Source organism: Amphimedon queenslandica, unplaced genomic scaffold (assembly GCF_000090795.2).
Source record: "Amphimedon queenslandica unplaced genomic scaffold, v1.1 AMPQUscaffold_13447, whole genome shotgun sequence".
Taxonomy (NCBI): domain Eukaryota; kingdom Metazoa; phylum Porifera; class Demospongiae; order Haplosclerida; family Niphatidae; genus Amphimedon; species Amphimedon queenslandica.
In genome coordinates, this window is record NW_003546317.1 from 58,897 (window position 1) to 70,733 (window position 11,837).

Sequence of the window (11,837 nt, forward strand, 5' to 3'; positions counted from 1 at the left end):
AATGTGCATTCAATAGATAGCCAATGGCAGCTGGATCAGAAATGCTATCAAAATATACATGATCCTGGAACCGGTTCAAGTGTAGAAAGGCCTTAAAAGAGGTCTTATCATCCCAAAAACTAATTTTTGAGCTATGAGCATCTATAAATGTACTTTGTACTATTATCATAATGAAAGTTTGCTTGAAAAACCAAGAAAAATAGACAAAAATTAAAACCACAAATACATAATGTATATGCATAAAGAGAGAGTGAGAGAGAGAAGAGTCAGCAAGAGAGCTTTTCATGAAAAAAAATTAAGAGAAAGAAAAGGAGAAAAATGCATAAAATCTATAATGATAATAATAATAATAATAATAATAATTACTGTATTAATACGTTATATTATTTCGTCATTTTTACAACTAAGGAGAGAAGCATCGCTAGAACAAAACACTTAATAATAATAATAACGATTATTATTATTATTAATTTCAATATTAATAAGAGAAGTACCAAAGTTTAAAGTGAGAGAGAGAAAGAGAGCGAATGAGAAGGAGGAGGGGAAGGTGGTCTTGCATTTTTAAGGACGTCATTTCTTTCCTTTCTTCCCGTTGGATCCTCTGGGCGGAGTCTGAGGGCGGGATCCTTGACTACTTCCACCGTAAGGGAAAAACTTCCTTCGATCAGAAGCTGGCTTTAGAATCTAAAAAAAGAAACCACGTGGATATAATCGTAAAGCATTCAGGATTCTTCGTGTACTGGGGCTTTTGTCATATTAATTTCAACTATTGGAGATATTATGGAAATAATAAATGCACATGTATGCATACCACTTTAACTGAAATGACTTCCTTGTTCCTTGCTAATAATTTTATCACTAAAATTAAGGCCATATATGTACATGTACAACAAGTACATGTACATAGCAATGGCGACATGATCATACATGTACATGTATGTAAATGTACATGTACATGTACAGTGTACTGCACAAATGGGATTACCTGAAATGAACACATTAAGGTCTCATCAACGCTCATCATTGCCCCTGCATTGTCAAATTCACCGCAATAATTGGGAGCAGAGAACAAAGTTACTAACTGACGCTTAGCAAAAAACTCATAACCATCTTCTACAACCTAGAGAGAGAGAGAGAGAGAGAGAGAGAGATAAAAAGGAAATTAGAGCTTCAATTTATAAGTAAACAATTTAAAATACATGTACAAGCTTGATTGCTTGTAAATATTTAATAATAGAATAACTTGTAGCAATCTATTTAAACTGATCTATCATTATCTTGTTATCTTTATTGAAATCAATGCCAGACAAAAACAACAGAGACAAATGTGAAAGCAATGCTAAGAAAACATTACAATATCACAAGTTTTGTGTTTTGATACAGTCACACACAATCACAGACCATTCACTGGGAAGTTTCTGAGTAGCCACACTTTTGCAAATTTTGCATTTTTTGCTCATTTGCAAAAATAAAAATCGTGAAATCAGCTCAAGCAGTCTTTCTACACAACATTTAAGTACATGTATATGCATCAGAAAAAAAATCCTGCTAAAGTCCTGTGTGAAACCCTGGGTCTATGTCTCTTGAAATTTCCTTGTTTTTTTCAATTCTTGATCCCTTTTATATAGCCTAGGTCTCTTGAAGCCTCCCATTTTTAGTCAGATTGGTCTCTCAAAATTTACTTCTAGATAATCTAACAATGAACATGCATCTATTGTCTCTTCTCTCGGTCTCCCTACAAAAAGCGACACTAACAGAAACTACATGTACACGTACTACTTATAAAATAATGAAAGCTCCACATGCTCCATAAGAGACTCTAGTAGTACCAGCAGTTACTGATCATCACAATTATACATGTACAAGTATAGGTTTATAAACGATAGTAAACATGTACATGTAGAGTACAATAGCCCATGATATATGGGTTAAAGCCATACAGACAGGCAGACAGACAAAGGATATAAGTCACACATAAAGTCACACACAAATGCACTACATCCTGTTATTGCAGATAGAATCTGGCAAGGTAAATCAAGGCGTGTACCCTATACATGTACATGTACATGTACAAAATAGTCAACAGGTCATGATTGTTATTTCAGAATGACAAGGACTGCTAGAGTGTCAGGAGGACAATAATAATAGACCAACAGGACAATCGTGAATAACATGATCCATTGTCATGATTCATATTTACTAGGCGCATTCTTTAGTCTTGGAAAACAGCTGGTGCTGATGCAAGCATGCTCTGACGAGAGAATACATGTACATGTACATCAGCTAGTACATGTACATGTAAGTAAATCCATGTAAATGTACACTCTTTACCTGGTGAGCTCGGCAGATTAGGTCGAGGTCATGCTTGCAGAGAAATTTAGAAACAATCTCAGGGCCAAACGTGAAGGAGACACCTCTATCATTCTCTCCCCAAGCAACTGTCTCTTTATCAGGATCAGCCCACAACAGATCACAGAGTAATCCTAGAGGAATGATGTAATACTGACTGCAACCAAATCATAGTGTTGGAAAGGAAATGAGTCAATATATGAGTGGGATACGAGTATGCGTACGTGTACATGTATAGAATATTTATTGATATATCGTGTTATACCTTGATCGGGAACATCTGTGGGTCTCATGATACGTCTTATCTGTTCCATGGACTGTAGATCAGGAGACAAACCTATTAATAATAATAATAATAATAATAATAATAATAATAATAATAATAATAATAATAATAATAATAATAGGTATGTGATAAATAAAATCATAGCTAATTTTGGCATAGCACCACCAAAAGACTAACAAACAAAGCTACACGTACACATGTAACATTTAACACTGCAAGCAGCTCTTATAGACACTTTCATTCATATGTAGTACAGTGTAGCCTTTTTATTAAGGACACCATTGGGCCCTCACTACCTGTCCTTAATACATGTACAGTGTAGCCTCTTTATTATTAAAAATGCTTTATTAAGGACACCATTGGGCCCACATTACCTGTCCTTAATACAGAGGTGTCCTCATTTCAGAGGTACTTTTGTACCAATCGGGACATTACAAAATGTAGAGGTGTCCTTATCTCATTACAGAGGTTACAGTACAATGTATGTGTGTGTGTGTGTGTAATACTTACCACCATGACAGCAGAATATCTTTTCATCAAGTATGGCAGCAACTGGTAGACAGTTAAAACAATCAGTGAATGTCTTCCATAGTCTAATGTTGTACCGTCTTTTACCTGGAGAAGAGAAGAGAAAGAGGGAGGAAATTTAGATAAAAAAAGAGGAGAGAGGGAGGGAGAGAGAGGGGAGAGAGAGAGAGAGAAGAGGGAAGGAAGGAGAAAGAATTAAGAGGAAGGACAAAGTGTAACGTGAGACAGTGACCAATTACATGAGAAAATTACAAGGAAACATGTAAGGCATTACCCCATTACACAAAATAACAATTCAATAAAAGAAGAGAATTAAAAAAGGAGTGTCAATGAAAAGCAAAGGGCAGCAAATGAGGTGGGCCATTAAAACAAACACAAGTAGCTGTTCGCAAACAAAGCGTTACCACTCATTAAACCATTACACACAACCACACAATATCCAGAAGACTCACACTCATCGTAAAACCCGTATATCCGGTTTATACTGGCGCATTCGTGATTCCCTCTTAGTAGAAAGAAGTTCTCGGGGTATTTGATCTTGTACGCAAGTAGGAGACATATTGTCTCGAGGGATTGCTTGCCACGATCGACATAATCTCCTAAAAATAGGTAATTGGATTCTGGAGGGAAACCTCCATATTCAAATAAACGAAGCAAGTCATAATATTGACCGTGAATATCACCTACAAAGAGAGAGGGAGAGGGAAGAGAGGGAGGGAGAGAGAGAGGGAGGGAGGGAGAGAGAGGGAGGGAGGGAGAGAGAGAGAGAGAGAGATAGGGGGAGGGAGAGAGAGGGGGGAGGGAGGGAGGGAGGGAGGGAGGAAGAGAGAGAGAGAGAGGGAGAGAGAGAGAGAGAGAGAGAGAGAGAGAGAGAGAGAGAGAGAGAGAGAGAGAGAGAGGGAGAGGGAGAGAGAGAGGGGTTACATATATGTAGTTAAATACACAAATAGCTGGAGTGCATGTACACGTACATTTACAACAACAATTAACTAGTGAAATATTTCATCAGGACTAACAAACCATGAAACCTCTGACCATGTACATACAAGCAGTGAAGCACCCACTCAGAACAATCCATTCCCATTCCACAAGACTCAAACCCATACCACCAACGATCCATTCCCATTCAACGAGACTCAAACCCATACCACTTACACAAGGCTTGTTCCTGTGAGAGGACAATATTCCCATTGTTGGCATTAGGAAGGCTATTAAAAGGCTTTGGGGCTCTTTAAGGTAAGTGTAAAATGGTACAAAATAAAGACATGAGGAGGAAGAGGAAGGAGGCATCAGTAGAAGAAACAGGAAAAGAGAGGTAATGAGAGAGAGAGAGGAGTAGAAAGAGAAACAAAGACGGCATAGGATAGGAATGCTCTTTTAATTAATGTACATGTACTTGACAACAAAAAGTGCTAGGAGTGCTGTCAATATAGTCCTTATTAAGGACATGTAGCATAAACATCACTAAATGAAGTTAAGTAATATCAGTTATATCATCCAAAACACAAGATATGTCTTTTATTGCACAACCAAGCAAGAGTTTAGGCCAGTTACAACCTACAGCCCCTGTTATTAAAGCACATAATGACATACTAATTACATGTAATAGCTATTAGATATGATTATATAATAATCAAAGGTCGTTTATATACGAGCAGTTTTGTGGAAACAGTTTATTCAAAAAAAAAGAACAAAATTGAAAAGGAAATGAGAAAGAGCCGATTCTTAGGCTGTGGGCGTGGCTTGGATTACGACCAAAATTTTAATAACGTACACAAACATAGAAGAGAATACAATACTCAAATTACTGTACGGTCAAATAATAATAATAATTGACGGTTTCATTATCATTATACATGTAATTTTTCTTTCTCTCTCTTACCACATATTTTCAATGGAGCTTCCAATTCTAAAAGAATCGGTTGGCTGAGAAAGATCTCCCTGGATTTGAGACAAAGCCCACGAATGTCTGCCTCCGTTAGCTGTACGTTCTTACCAGGTCTAGAGCCACGAACTATAATCAAAGAAAAACAACTAGTGCGTGTCACATCCCCGACTCTTGCTACCTTCTAATAACTTCTGAATGATGTTGTCTACATTTAGTTTATCTGTTTCAGAGGCCATTATAAGGAGGGGTTGCGCCTATTGTGGACGAAGAGGGGACCAGGAGACACGACTTGGGGGATATTGTTCCAATACACTAAAGAGATGAGATAGTGGAAGATGGCGAGTGTGTGTGCTCCTTTTCGTTGATGGGGCGATAAAAATATGTGGATCACGTGACTAGAATTGTAGACATGTCGTGACGTCACTGTGACGCAATATATCCACGTGGAGCTAAATGGCTACGTCTCTTTTATGGAGAAATGCTTCGTTGGCTGCCAGACGACTAGTGTCCCGTCAAATATGTAGGAGGACCGTTCCCAGTCCCTCTACATCTCTCCTTAAAACTCCAGTGTTGGCAACACGTACGAAATCAAGCTTGATTTTAAATCATGTTTTTTTTAAATCCTATTTTCACAGGTTTTAAAAGCTCTTTCTCTAACGACGCTAATAAGGGAGCGAGCGCTAGTCTTTTGCTACAGGCTCAAGCTGAATTAGATTTGGAGAGCACTGACGAGGAGGCTCTTGGATTTAATGGTTTTCAAATAAGCATCAATGGGGCTCAAGCTATCCTCACACGCATGCATGGAAACGAAGAGTAAGGGAAAGCGAAACCTTTAAACATGTACATGTACACACATGCTGACAACCACTCCGCCCTCATTTAGAGGTGTGGCTAAAATTGAAATAATTACCGTATAGCGGGAAATTTTCGAGGGACTAAAATTTGGCGATTTTGTGGCCACGTGCCATTGAGCATGCGTATAATGGCTCAAAATGGCAGATTTTATTTTGGCGAAATTATTTTCGAGGATAATAATTTTCGCAAATTACCTGTATCAGGAGGTCCACAAAATTAATTTTTACAAATTTCCACTATTCTTTTATCTGGTACGGTATTAAATTAATTTTCAAGGAATTTAATTTTGTGAATTTTAAAAAATCCACAAAATTTGTAAAAATTTTTGTCCTCAAAAAAAACTGCTATAGGATAATTATAGATGAATGTACACATATCTATAAATTATATCAATTTATAAATTACATCAATTTGCAATGGCTTGGTGTTTGTTTTTTTATTGTTTTGCTAGAGTGAAGGTTGAGCTTAATCTCAATGCTTATTCTGATATGCTTGAAGATGAATTAGATGATGATGATGATGATGACAATGTCGAAGAAACCCGAAACAAAGTAAATATCATATCATTCTAGTTGTAATACCATGTGAACAGACCCATGTTTTGTGATCACAAAATTTAAAAAGATATTCATATTTTTTTTTTAATTATACTAACATTTTGTTCTTATGATAATTTTTGTGTAATATTTTATCACGGGAATTTACGGTATCTGTTCCTTTTTCTTTCTCTCCCTGTTATCCAGCCTTTCTTCCTTCCATCGTTCACAGTTACATTCACAAAGAAGAGCGTAAGTGACTAAGTATACTGTTTATCTTTATTGTTCTTTATTATTCCTGCATACTATTAATACTCTAAAATAATAATAATAATAGTAATAATAATAGTAATAATAATAATAATAATAATAATAATATATGGTCAAATATTTTAAAAATTTCTGTCAAAAGTTTTAGCGAAAGAAATCACTGTCATTACTAGGGTATCAGTCTTGTTGTGAGGTGTTCTGTTGAAACTAGTGACTACGATGATGAGGAAGGCTGGGGAAACCTTAGCATAACTAATGTCTCTGTAGTACCAAAAGGAGGCACTACTGATCAGTATGAAGCCGATACTCAATACCTCAGTGATGTAAGAGAGCTTAACACTAATAGAAATAAAGATAGCCATAGATGAAGAATTCTTCATTTTTATTACATTTTATGATGCATGTACTTATGTTGTGTAGAAAGTTTGAGCTGATTCCGATCAAAATTGGATTGTTTATGAATTTTTTAAGTTGCCGTAAAGTTGGCTAAAATACGTTGGAACAGTAGAAAATTCTTCATTTTTATTATCTTTCCTGATGCATACAATTGCATGTGTACATGTACTTATGTTGTGTTGAGAGTTTATCAGATAATTTTCTTTCACTTCCCCAGGAGCTGATGGACTCCATCAATGACTACATGGAGGACAGGAAGATAAACCAAACCTTTGCCCAAGAGCTTTTGGAGTTTTATGACAATTTTGAGAGAAAGGCCCACACACAGTTTCTTAAAGACCTTAAGAGCTTTGCCCAAAGTTAATCAATCATGTACACCTCTAGCTATTGTGTATTATATAGACCGTTAGTTGTAGATAGTTATTATTATTATTAATTTTTTGTTATTGATAAAAATTAATTTTGATTATTCGTCTTCGAAAATTATCTTGTCATCTTTTCTTGTCTTTTCCAAGATGGATGGATTGCTCTTCAACCTGCCAAAACATAATTTGCTCAAATACACACATACATGTATACGAACATCATTCACATAATGCATTCCTATTTATCAGGGTTTTTGATAAGAAATTTAACTCTGCACCAATTTGGCCCAACTTTAGTCACATTTTGCACCAGAATGACTGTTTTTTTTCTCTAATATTGTAAAACTAGCAGAATTAGCTGTAAATTTGTTGAGCGAATCAGCTCAATTGATATTGGTAACTGTGGGCCATAGCAGACTGAATCGGGCCAATTTGACTTATCAAAAAACACTGTTCTTTGTTACCTCTGGCCACTGCTCCAGTATGAAGCTGACCATATCATCAATGATGTCTCCCTGAACCACAACTTCATCTTCTCCCGTGACTGAGCTACCGCAAGAGAAACGAGTTGAAAATTGCTTGCTTGCCTTCCTTGGATCAATGTCTATCGCAAAATAAAAACTATTTAAACGTATATACATGTAGATGCATGCAGCTTGATTTGGGTTTAAAATCGTTAGATTTTATCTTAATCAATTGCATACAATAAATTTATATTAAAAGCTAGATTTCAATGTAGGCTTTTATTACTAATCAGTGCCATAACAAAATGAGTATTTTTTGGAGATTTACCGCAAGTCCTTAGTCCAGTAATGACCGTCACATGCTTCTTCTTGCTCCTTAACTGCTGACTTATATTAATGGACCTGGTTACTTCCTACACACATGTAGTAAAGAAAATGCTATTAACACCCTGTACTACATGTATTATGGCCCATGGTTTTTTCATCCCCAAATTTTTATTACATTTTCTGATACATATTGACGTACTTATGCTATGTAGAAAGTTTGAGCCAATTCCGACTTCAATTTTTCAAGTTATAAATAAACTCCAAATTTTGGAAAAATACCCTGTACTATATAGCCCATGGTTTTTTCCAAAAAATGACTCAGAAATCATGGCATCCCCAATTTTTATTACATTTTCTGATGCATATTGATGTACTTATGCTACGTAGAAAGTTTGAGCTGATTCCGACTTCAATTTTTCGAGTTATGCCTATTAAAAAAAAACTCCAATTTTTTGAAAAATACCCTGTACTATAGCCCATGGTTTTTTTCCAAAAAATGGCTCCGAAATCACCTCCAATTTTTATTACATTTTCTGATACATACTGATGTACTTATGCTGTGTAGCAAGTTTAAGCTGATTCCAACTTCAATTTTTTGAGTTATGACCATTAAAAAAAAAACTCCAATTTTTTGAAAAATACCCTGTACTATAGCCCATATTTTTTTCCAAAAAATGGCTCCGAAATCAACTCCAATTTTTATTACATTTTCTGATACATACTGATGTACTTATGCTGTGTAGCAAGTTTGAGCTGATTCCGACTTCAATTTTTCAAGTTATGACCATTTTAAAAACTCCAATTTTTTGAAAAATACCCTGTACTATAGCCCATGGTTTTTTCTAAAAATGGCTCCAAAATCACCTCTAATTTTTATTACATTTTCTGATACATATTGATGTACTTATGCTATGTAGAAAGTTTGAGCTGATTCCGACTTCAATTTTTCGAGTTATGACCATTTAAAAAAAACTCCAATTTTTTGAAAAATACCCTGTACTATAGCCCATATTTTTTTCCAAAAAATGGCTCCGAAATCAACTCCAATTTTTATTACATCTTCTGATACATATTGATGTACTTATGCTACGTAGAAAGTTTGAGCCAATTCCGATTTCAATTTTTTGAGTTATGACCATTTAAAAAAAACTCCAAATTTTAAAAAATACCCTGTACTATAGCCCACAGTTTTTTTTCAAAAATCAGCTCTGAAATTTTTAACATATATTTTCTAATACATACAAATGCCCTAATGCTATGTATAAAGCCAATTAGAGAGTTATGGGTAGTCAATTTTAATTATTTGCCCAATCCAGTTTATAAATGCAAATTTGGCGCACAATTATTAATTTTATTTAAATTACCTTTTTCTTTGGTTTCTTTATTCCTTTTCCTCCTCTTGATTGTTTCTTTCCACTGACAGCAAGTCCACTAACGCCTTCACAAACTACAAGTTTTAATAAGAATAATAATAACAACAATAAATAATAACAATAAAATTTAATTTTATAGTCCACATGTAGATACCTTTCTCAACTAGTCTTGAATAATAGCTAGGCAGGTGTATCTTCATCCATTCATGACATTGAGCCGTCGTGGGGCTGTACTCACAATACTACATGAATTTGGCCAAAATAAAACAAAAACAATTTGTACCATACCTCAGGTGGCATTCCACAGACTAAAAAATAAATGAAAAGTGTTAAAAAAATTTTTTTAAATTATTTTTGACTTGCCTCCACAATATTCAACCTGCAGAGGGTAGCTGACGGCCTCAGATTCTTCCTCTTGTTGATCTACATCATCATTTGGGGGATCTGTTGCTGCCGCCATGTTTTTAGCCACTCCCTTCATACCACACGTGGGTGGTTGAGGCGCCCCCATTTTGAGATTCGTCATTTCTCCTTATAAGGAAGGAAGTCCAGATTGTTGCCATGGCGAGGACCAATGAGAACACACCAGCCGCGCCCATTTCTCTGTGTACGCAAATCAGCCACTCCCTTCTTTAATATTAATTTTTTGTTTTTTGAAGACAACAAGACACCCTCTCTCACCCTCTTTCAGTCTTCTCTTCCATTCAAAACCGCTAAGAATGCCTATTGGAAAGATAAGCTCTACCGCCGGAAAGGGAGCCGATTACTCCGCAGGAGCTCAAGGCATCCAACACGCCACAGGGCAAAGTAAAGCAAAGACTATCTCTCCTCCTCCATTTTATTCTGTCCATCTTTGTAGGCGGTGGCAAGGCCGAGGCTGGCTATCAGAAATCATCTGCCACTCACTCATATGGGGCAGGAGCAGTAAACGAAGAGGCAAAGCTACAGACTCCTAAAGTAAAGGAGAACTTGGGATACGCCAAGAGCGAGCTTGCCGGGCAGAGCAATTATGGCGCCGGTGCTGTTGGCGTAGAACTGGCGACTAACGCTCCGAAGATAAAGCACGAGGGGCTTGGACAAGTAGACAAGAAGCAAGAAATGGTTCATGATAAGAAGGGCAGTGTGGACATGGGAGATGATGACCAATAATGACAGCAACAAAATGGAACATTCTCTCCTTACACTCTCTCACACACACAATAGCTGTACAATGCTCCTTTTGTTTTTTTCCTGTATTTGAGTTTCGTTGTAGCTTGTACTGTTTTAGGCAGATTTTATATAATAATAGTTTTTCTCTTTAACTAAATAATATTAAGTATAAACATTAAATTGAAACAAAATCTAAGTAAACGTGTTTATTTAAAGCATTCACAGTTATAGTTAGTGATATTAAGCAGAACTTGAAACTCAAAAGCTACATACACATCTTCAATACATCAATCAGTTTTCCCCAACGTGTGACATAAAGATAATTTAATCTTATCATAATCATAATCATGTTATATTGAATACAGTACATACCTCCAAACCAATTAGACTCACCCCATGATACTCCAGTGTACTAATTACCACTGTTGCCTCTCTAAACATGGCTAATGGGTCAATGGTGAAGAATAACTACACCATTAAAACAGTGGGCCAGTTATGTATATTTTATAATGCTTATAGTATAAACCATAAAGGTGGGGTAGAGAAGTGCCATAACCCATTTTTATGTAACCACAGGCCATGCATAATAATGAATCCAGTCCACATACACAGCCTGTGAATACATTAACTATTGTGTTTGTCACTGTATAGATTTTCTATGTGCATTCATTTCAGTAAAAACATGCAAAGCACATGATGTTGTTCACAAATGACTAAAATGGATACTACAGTAGTTTCTCATTAGACTATTATCATTATCATAAAAGGTATTGGGACACATGTTTCTGTTGTCATTGCTCCTTTATTCACTCACTACATGACCTTGCTTGCTCTACATTGTACTCATACCATGAGTATTGTTTATCTGATACAACTGAACAGCAGTTATAAGGCTTCAAGGGCAAGCATGCTTGAAAGTTAACACTATGCTGATTGTGCCATTTTGCACTATCTTTACTCTTACAGAGCTTCAACTGGCAACACTTCCCTCTGCCTTGCAATGAGAGGGAAAAAAACAAACATGCAAACTTCCTAATATGGCAATGATTTT

The 11,837-nt window shown here is 36.0% G+C and overlaps 4 protein-coding genes across 4 annotated transcripts; 2 read left to right on the top strand and 2 right to left on the bottom strand.

The window, feature by feature from the left end:
• Positions 1 to 157: 157 nt before the first annotated feature.
• Positions 158 to 5,394, bottom strand: LOC100634435 (serine/threonine-protein phosphatase alpha-2 isoform). Its single transcript, XM_003385803.3, has 8 exons — positions 5,230 to 5,394; positions 5,046 to 5,177; positions 3,616 to 3,846; positions 3,146 to 3,250; positions 2,615 to 2,686; positions 2,332 to 2,483; positions 986 to 1,120; positions 158 to 684 (listed from the first exon to the last, which is right to left on the bottom strand). The coding sequence occupies exons 1-8, from the start codon at positions 5,285 to 5,287 to the stop codon at positions 571 to 573; spliced, it is 999 nt and encodes a 332-aa protein (XP_003385851.1). The 5' UTR covers positions 5,288 to 5,394; the 3' UTR covers positions 158 to 570.
• Positions 5,395 to 5,470: 76 nt separating this feature from the next.
• LOC100634561 (complement component 1 Q subcomponent-binding protein, mitochondrial-like) lies at positions 5,471 to 7,591 on the top strand. The gene is made up of 6 exons (XM_003385804.3): positions 5,471 to 5,631; positions 5,687 to 5,864; positions 6,358 to 6,457; positions 6,650 to 6,694; positions 6,886 to 7,035; positions 7,326 to 7,591. Exons 1-6 carry the CDS (start codon positions 5,505 to 5,507, stop codon positions 7,470 to 7,472), a joined length of 747 nt encoding a protein of 248 aa, XP_003385852.1. The 5' UTR covers positions 5,471 to 5,504; the 3' UTR covers positions 7,473 to 7,591.
• On the bottom strand, positions 7,529 to 10,148 carry LOC100636826 (density-regulated protein homolog). Its single transcript, XM_003385821.3, has 7 exons — positions 10,001 to 10,148; positions 9,926 to 9,945; positions 9,792 to 9,879; positions 9,629 to 9,711; positions 8,266 to 8,350; positions 7,938 to 8,077; positions 7,529 to 7,644 (listed from the first exon to the last, which is right to left on the bottom strand). Exons 1-7 carry the CDS (start codon positions 10,146 to 10,148, stop codon positions 7,600 to 7,602), a joined length of 609 nt encoding a protein of 202 aa, XP_003385869.3. The 3' UTR covers positions 7,529 to 7,599.
• A 105-nt stretch (positions 10,149 to 10,253) lies between these two features.
• On the top strand, positions 10,254 to 10,966 carry LOC100634684 (uncharacterized). Its single transcript, XM_003385805.3, has 2 exons — positions 10,254 to 10,444; positions 10,497 to 10,966. The coding sequence occupies exons 1-2, from the start codon at positions 10,357 to 10,359 to the stop codon at positions 10,784 to 10,786; spliced, it is 378 nt and encodes a 125-aa protein (XP_003385853.1). The 5' UTR covers positions 10,254 to 10,356; the 3' UTR covers positions 10,787 to 10,966.
• Positions 10,967 to 11,837: the final 871 nt, after the last annotated feature.

Bases quoted from the DNA above. Each gene is read 5' to 3' on its own strand.
- LOC100634561 (XM_003385804.3), top strand. From the start codon at position 5,505: ATGGCTACGTCTCTTTTATGGAGAAATGCTTCGTTGGCTGCCAGACGA. The intron at 5,632-5,686 runs GTACGAAATCAA...CTATTTTCACAG, and splicing joins AACTCCAGTGTTGGCAACAC to GTTTTAAAAGCTCTTTCTCT. The intron at 5,865-6,357 runs GTAAGGGAAAGC...TTGTTTTGCTAG, and splicing joins CGCATGCATGGAAACGAAGA to AGTGAAGGTTGAGCTTAATC.
- LOC100634684 (XM_003385805.3), top strand. From the start codon at position 10,357: ATGCCTATTGGAAAGATAAGCTCTACCGCCGGAAAGGGAGCCGATTAC. The intron at 10,445-10,496 runs GTAAAGCAAAGA...CCATCTTTGTAG, and splicing joins CCAACACGCCACAGGGCAAA to GCGGTGGCAAGGCCGAGGCT.
- LOC100636826 (XM_003385821.3), bottom strand. From the start codon at position 10,148: ATGGGGGCGCCTCAACCACCCACGTGTGGTATGAAGGGAGTGGCTAAA. The intron at 8,351-9,628 runs GTAATTTAAATA...ACATGTGTGTAG, and splicing joins TAAAGAAACCAAAGAAAAAG to GAAGTAACCAGGTCCATTAA. The intron at 8,078-8,265 runs GTAAATCTCCAA...ATTTTGCGATAG, and splicing joins TACTGGACTAAGGACTTGCG to ACATTGATCCAAGGAAGGCA.
- LOC100634435 (XM_003385803.3), bottom strand. From the start codon at position 5,287: ATGGCCTCTGAAACAGATAAACTAAATGTAGACAACATCATTCAGAAG. The intron at 2,484-2,614 runs GTATAACACGAT...TCATTCCTCTAG, and splicing joins CACAGATGTTCCCGATCAAG to GATTACTCTGTGATCTGTTG. The intron at 685-985 runs GTAATCCCATTT...TTCTTTTTTTAG, and splicing joins CCTTAATGTGTTCATTTCAG to ATTCTAAAGCCAGCTTCTGA.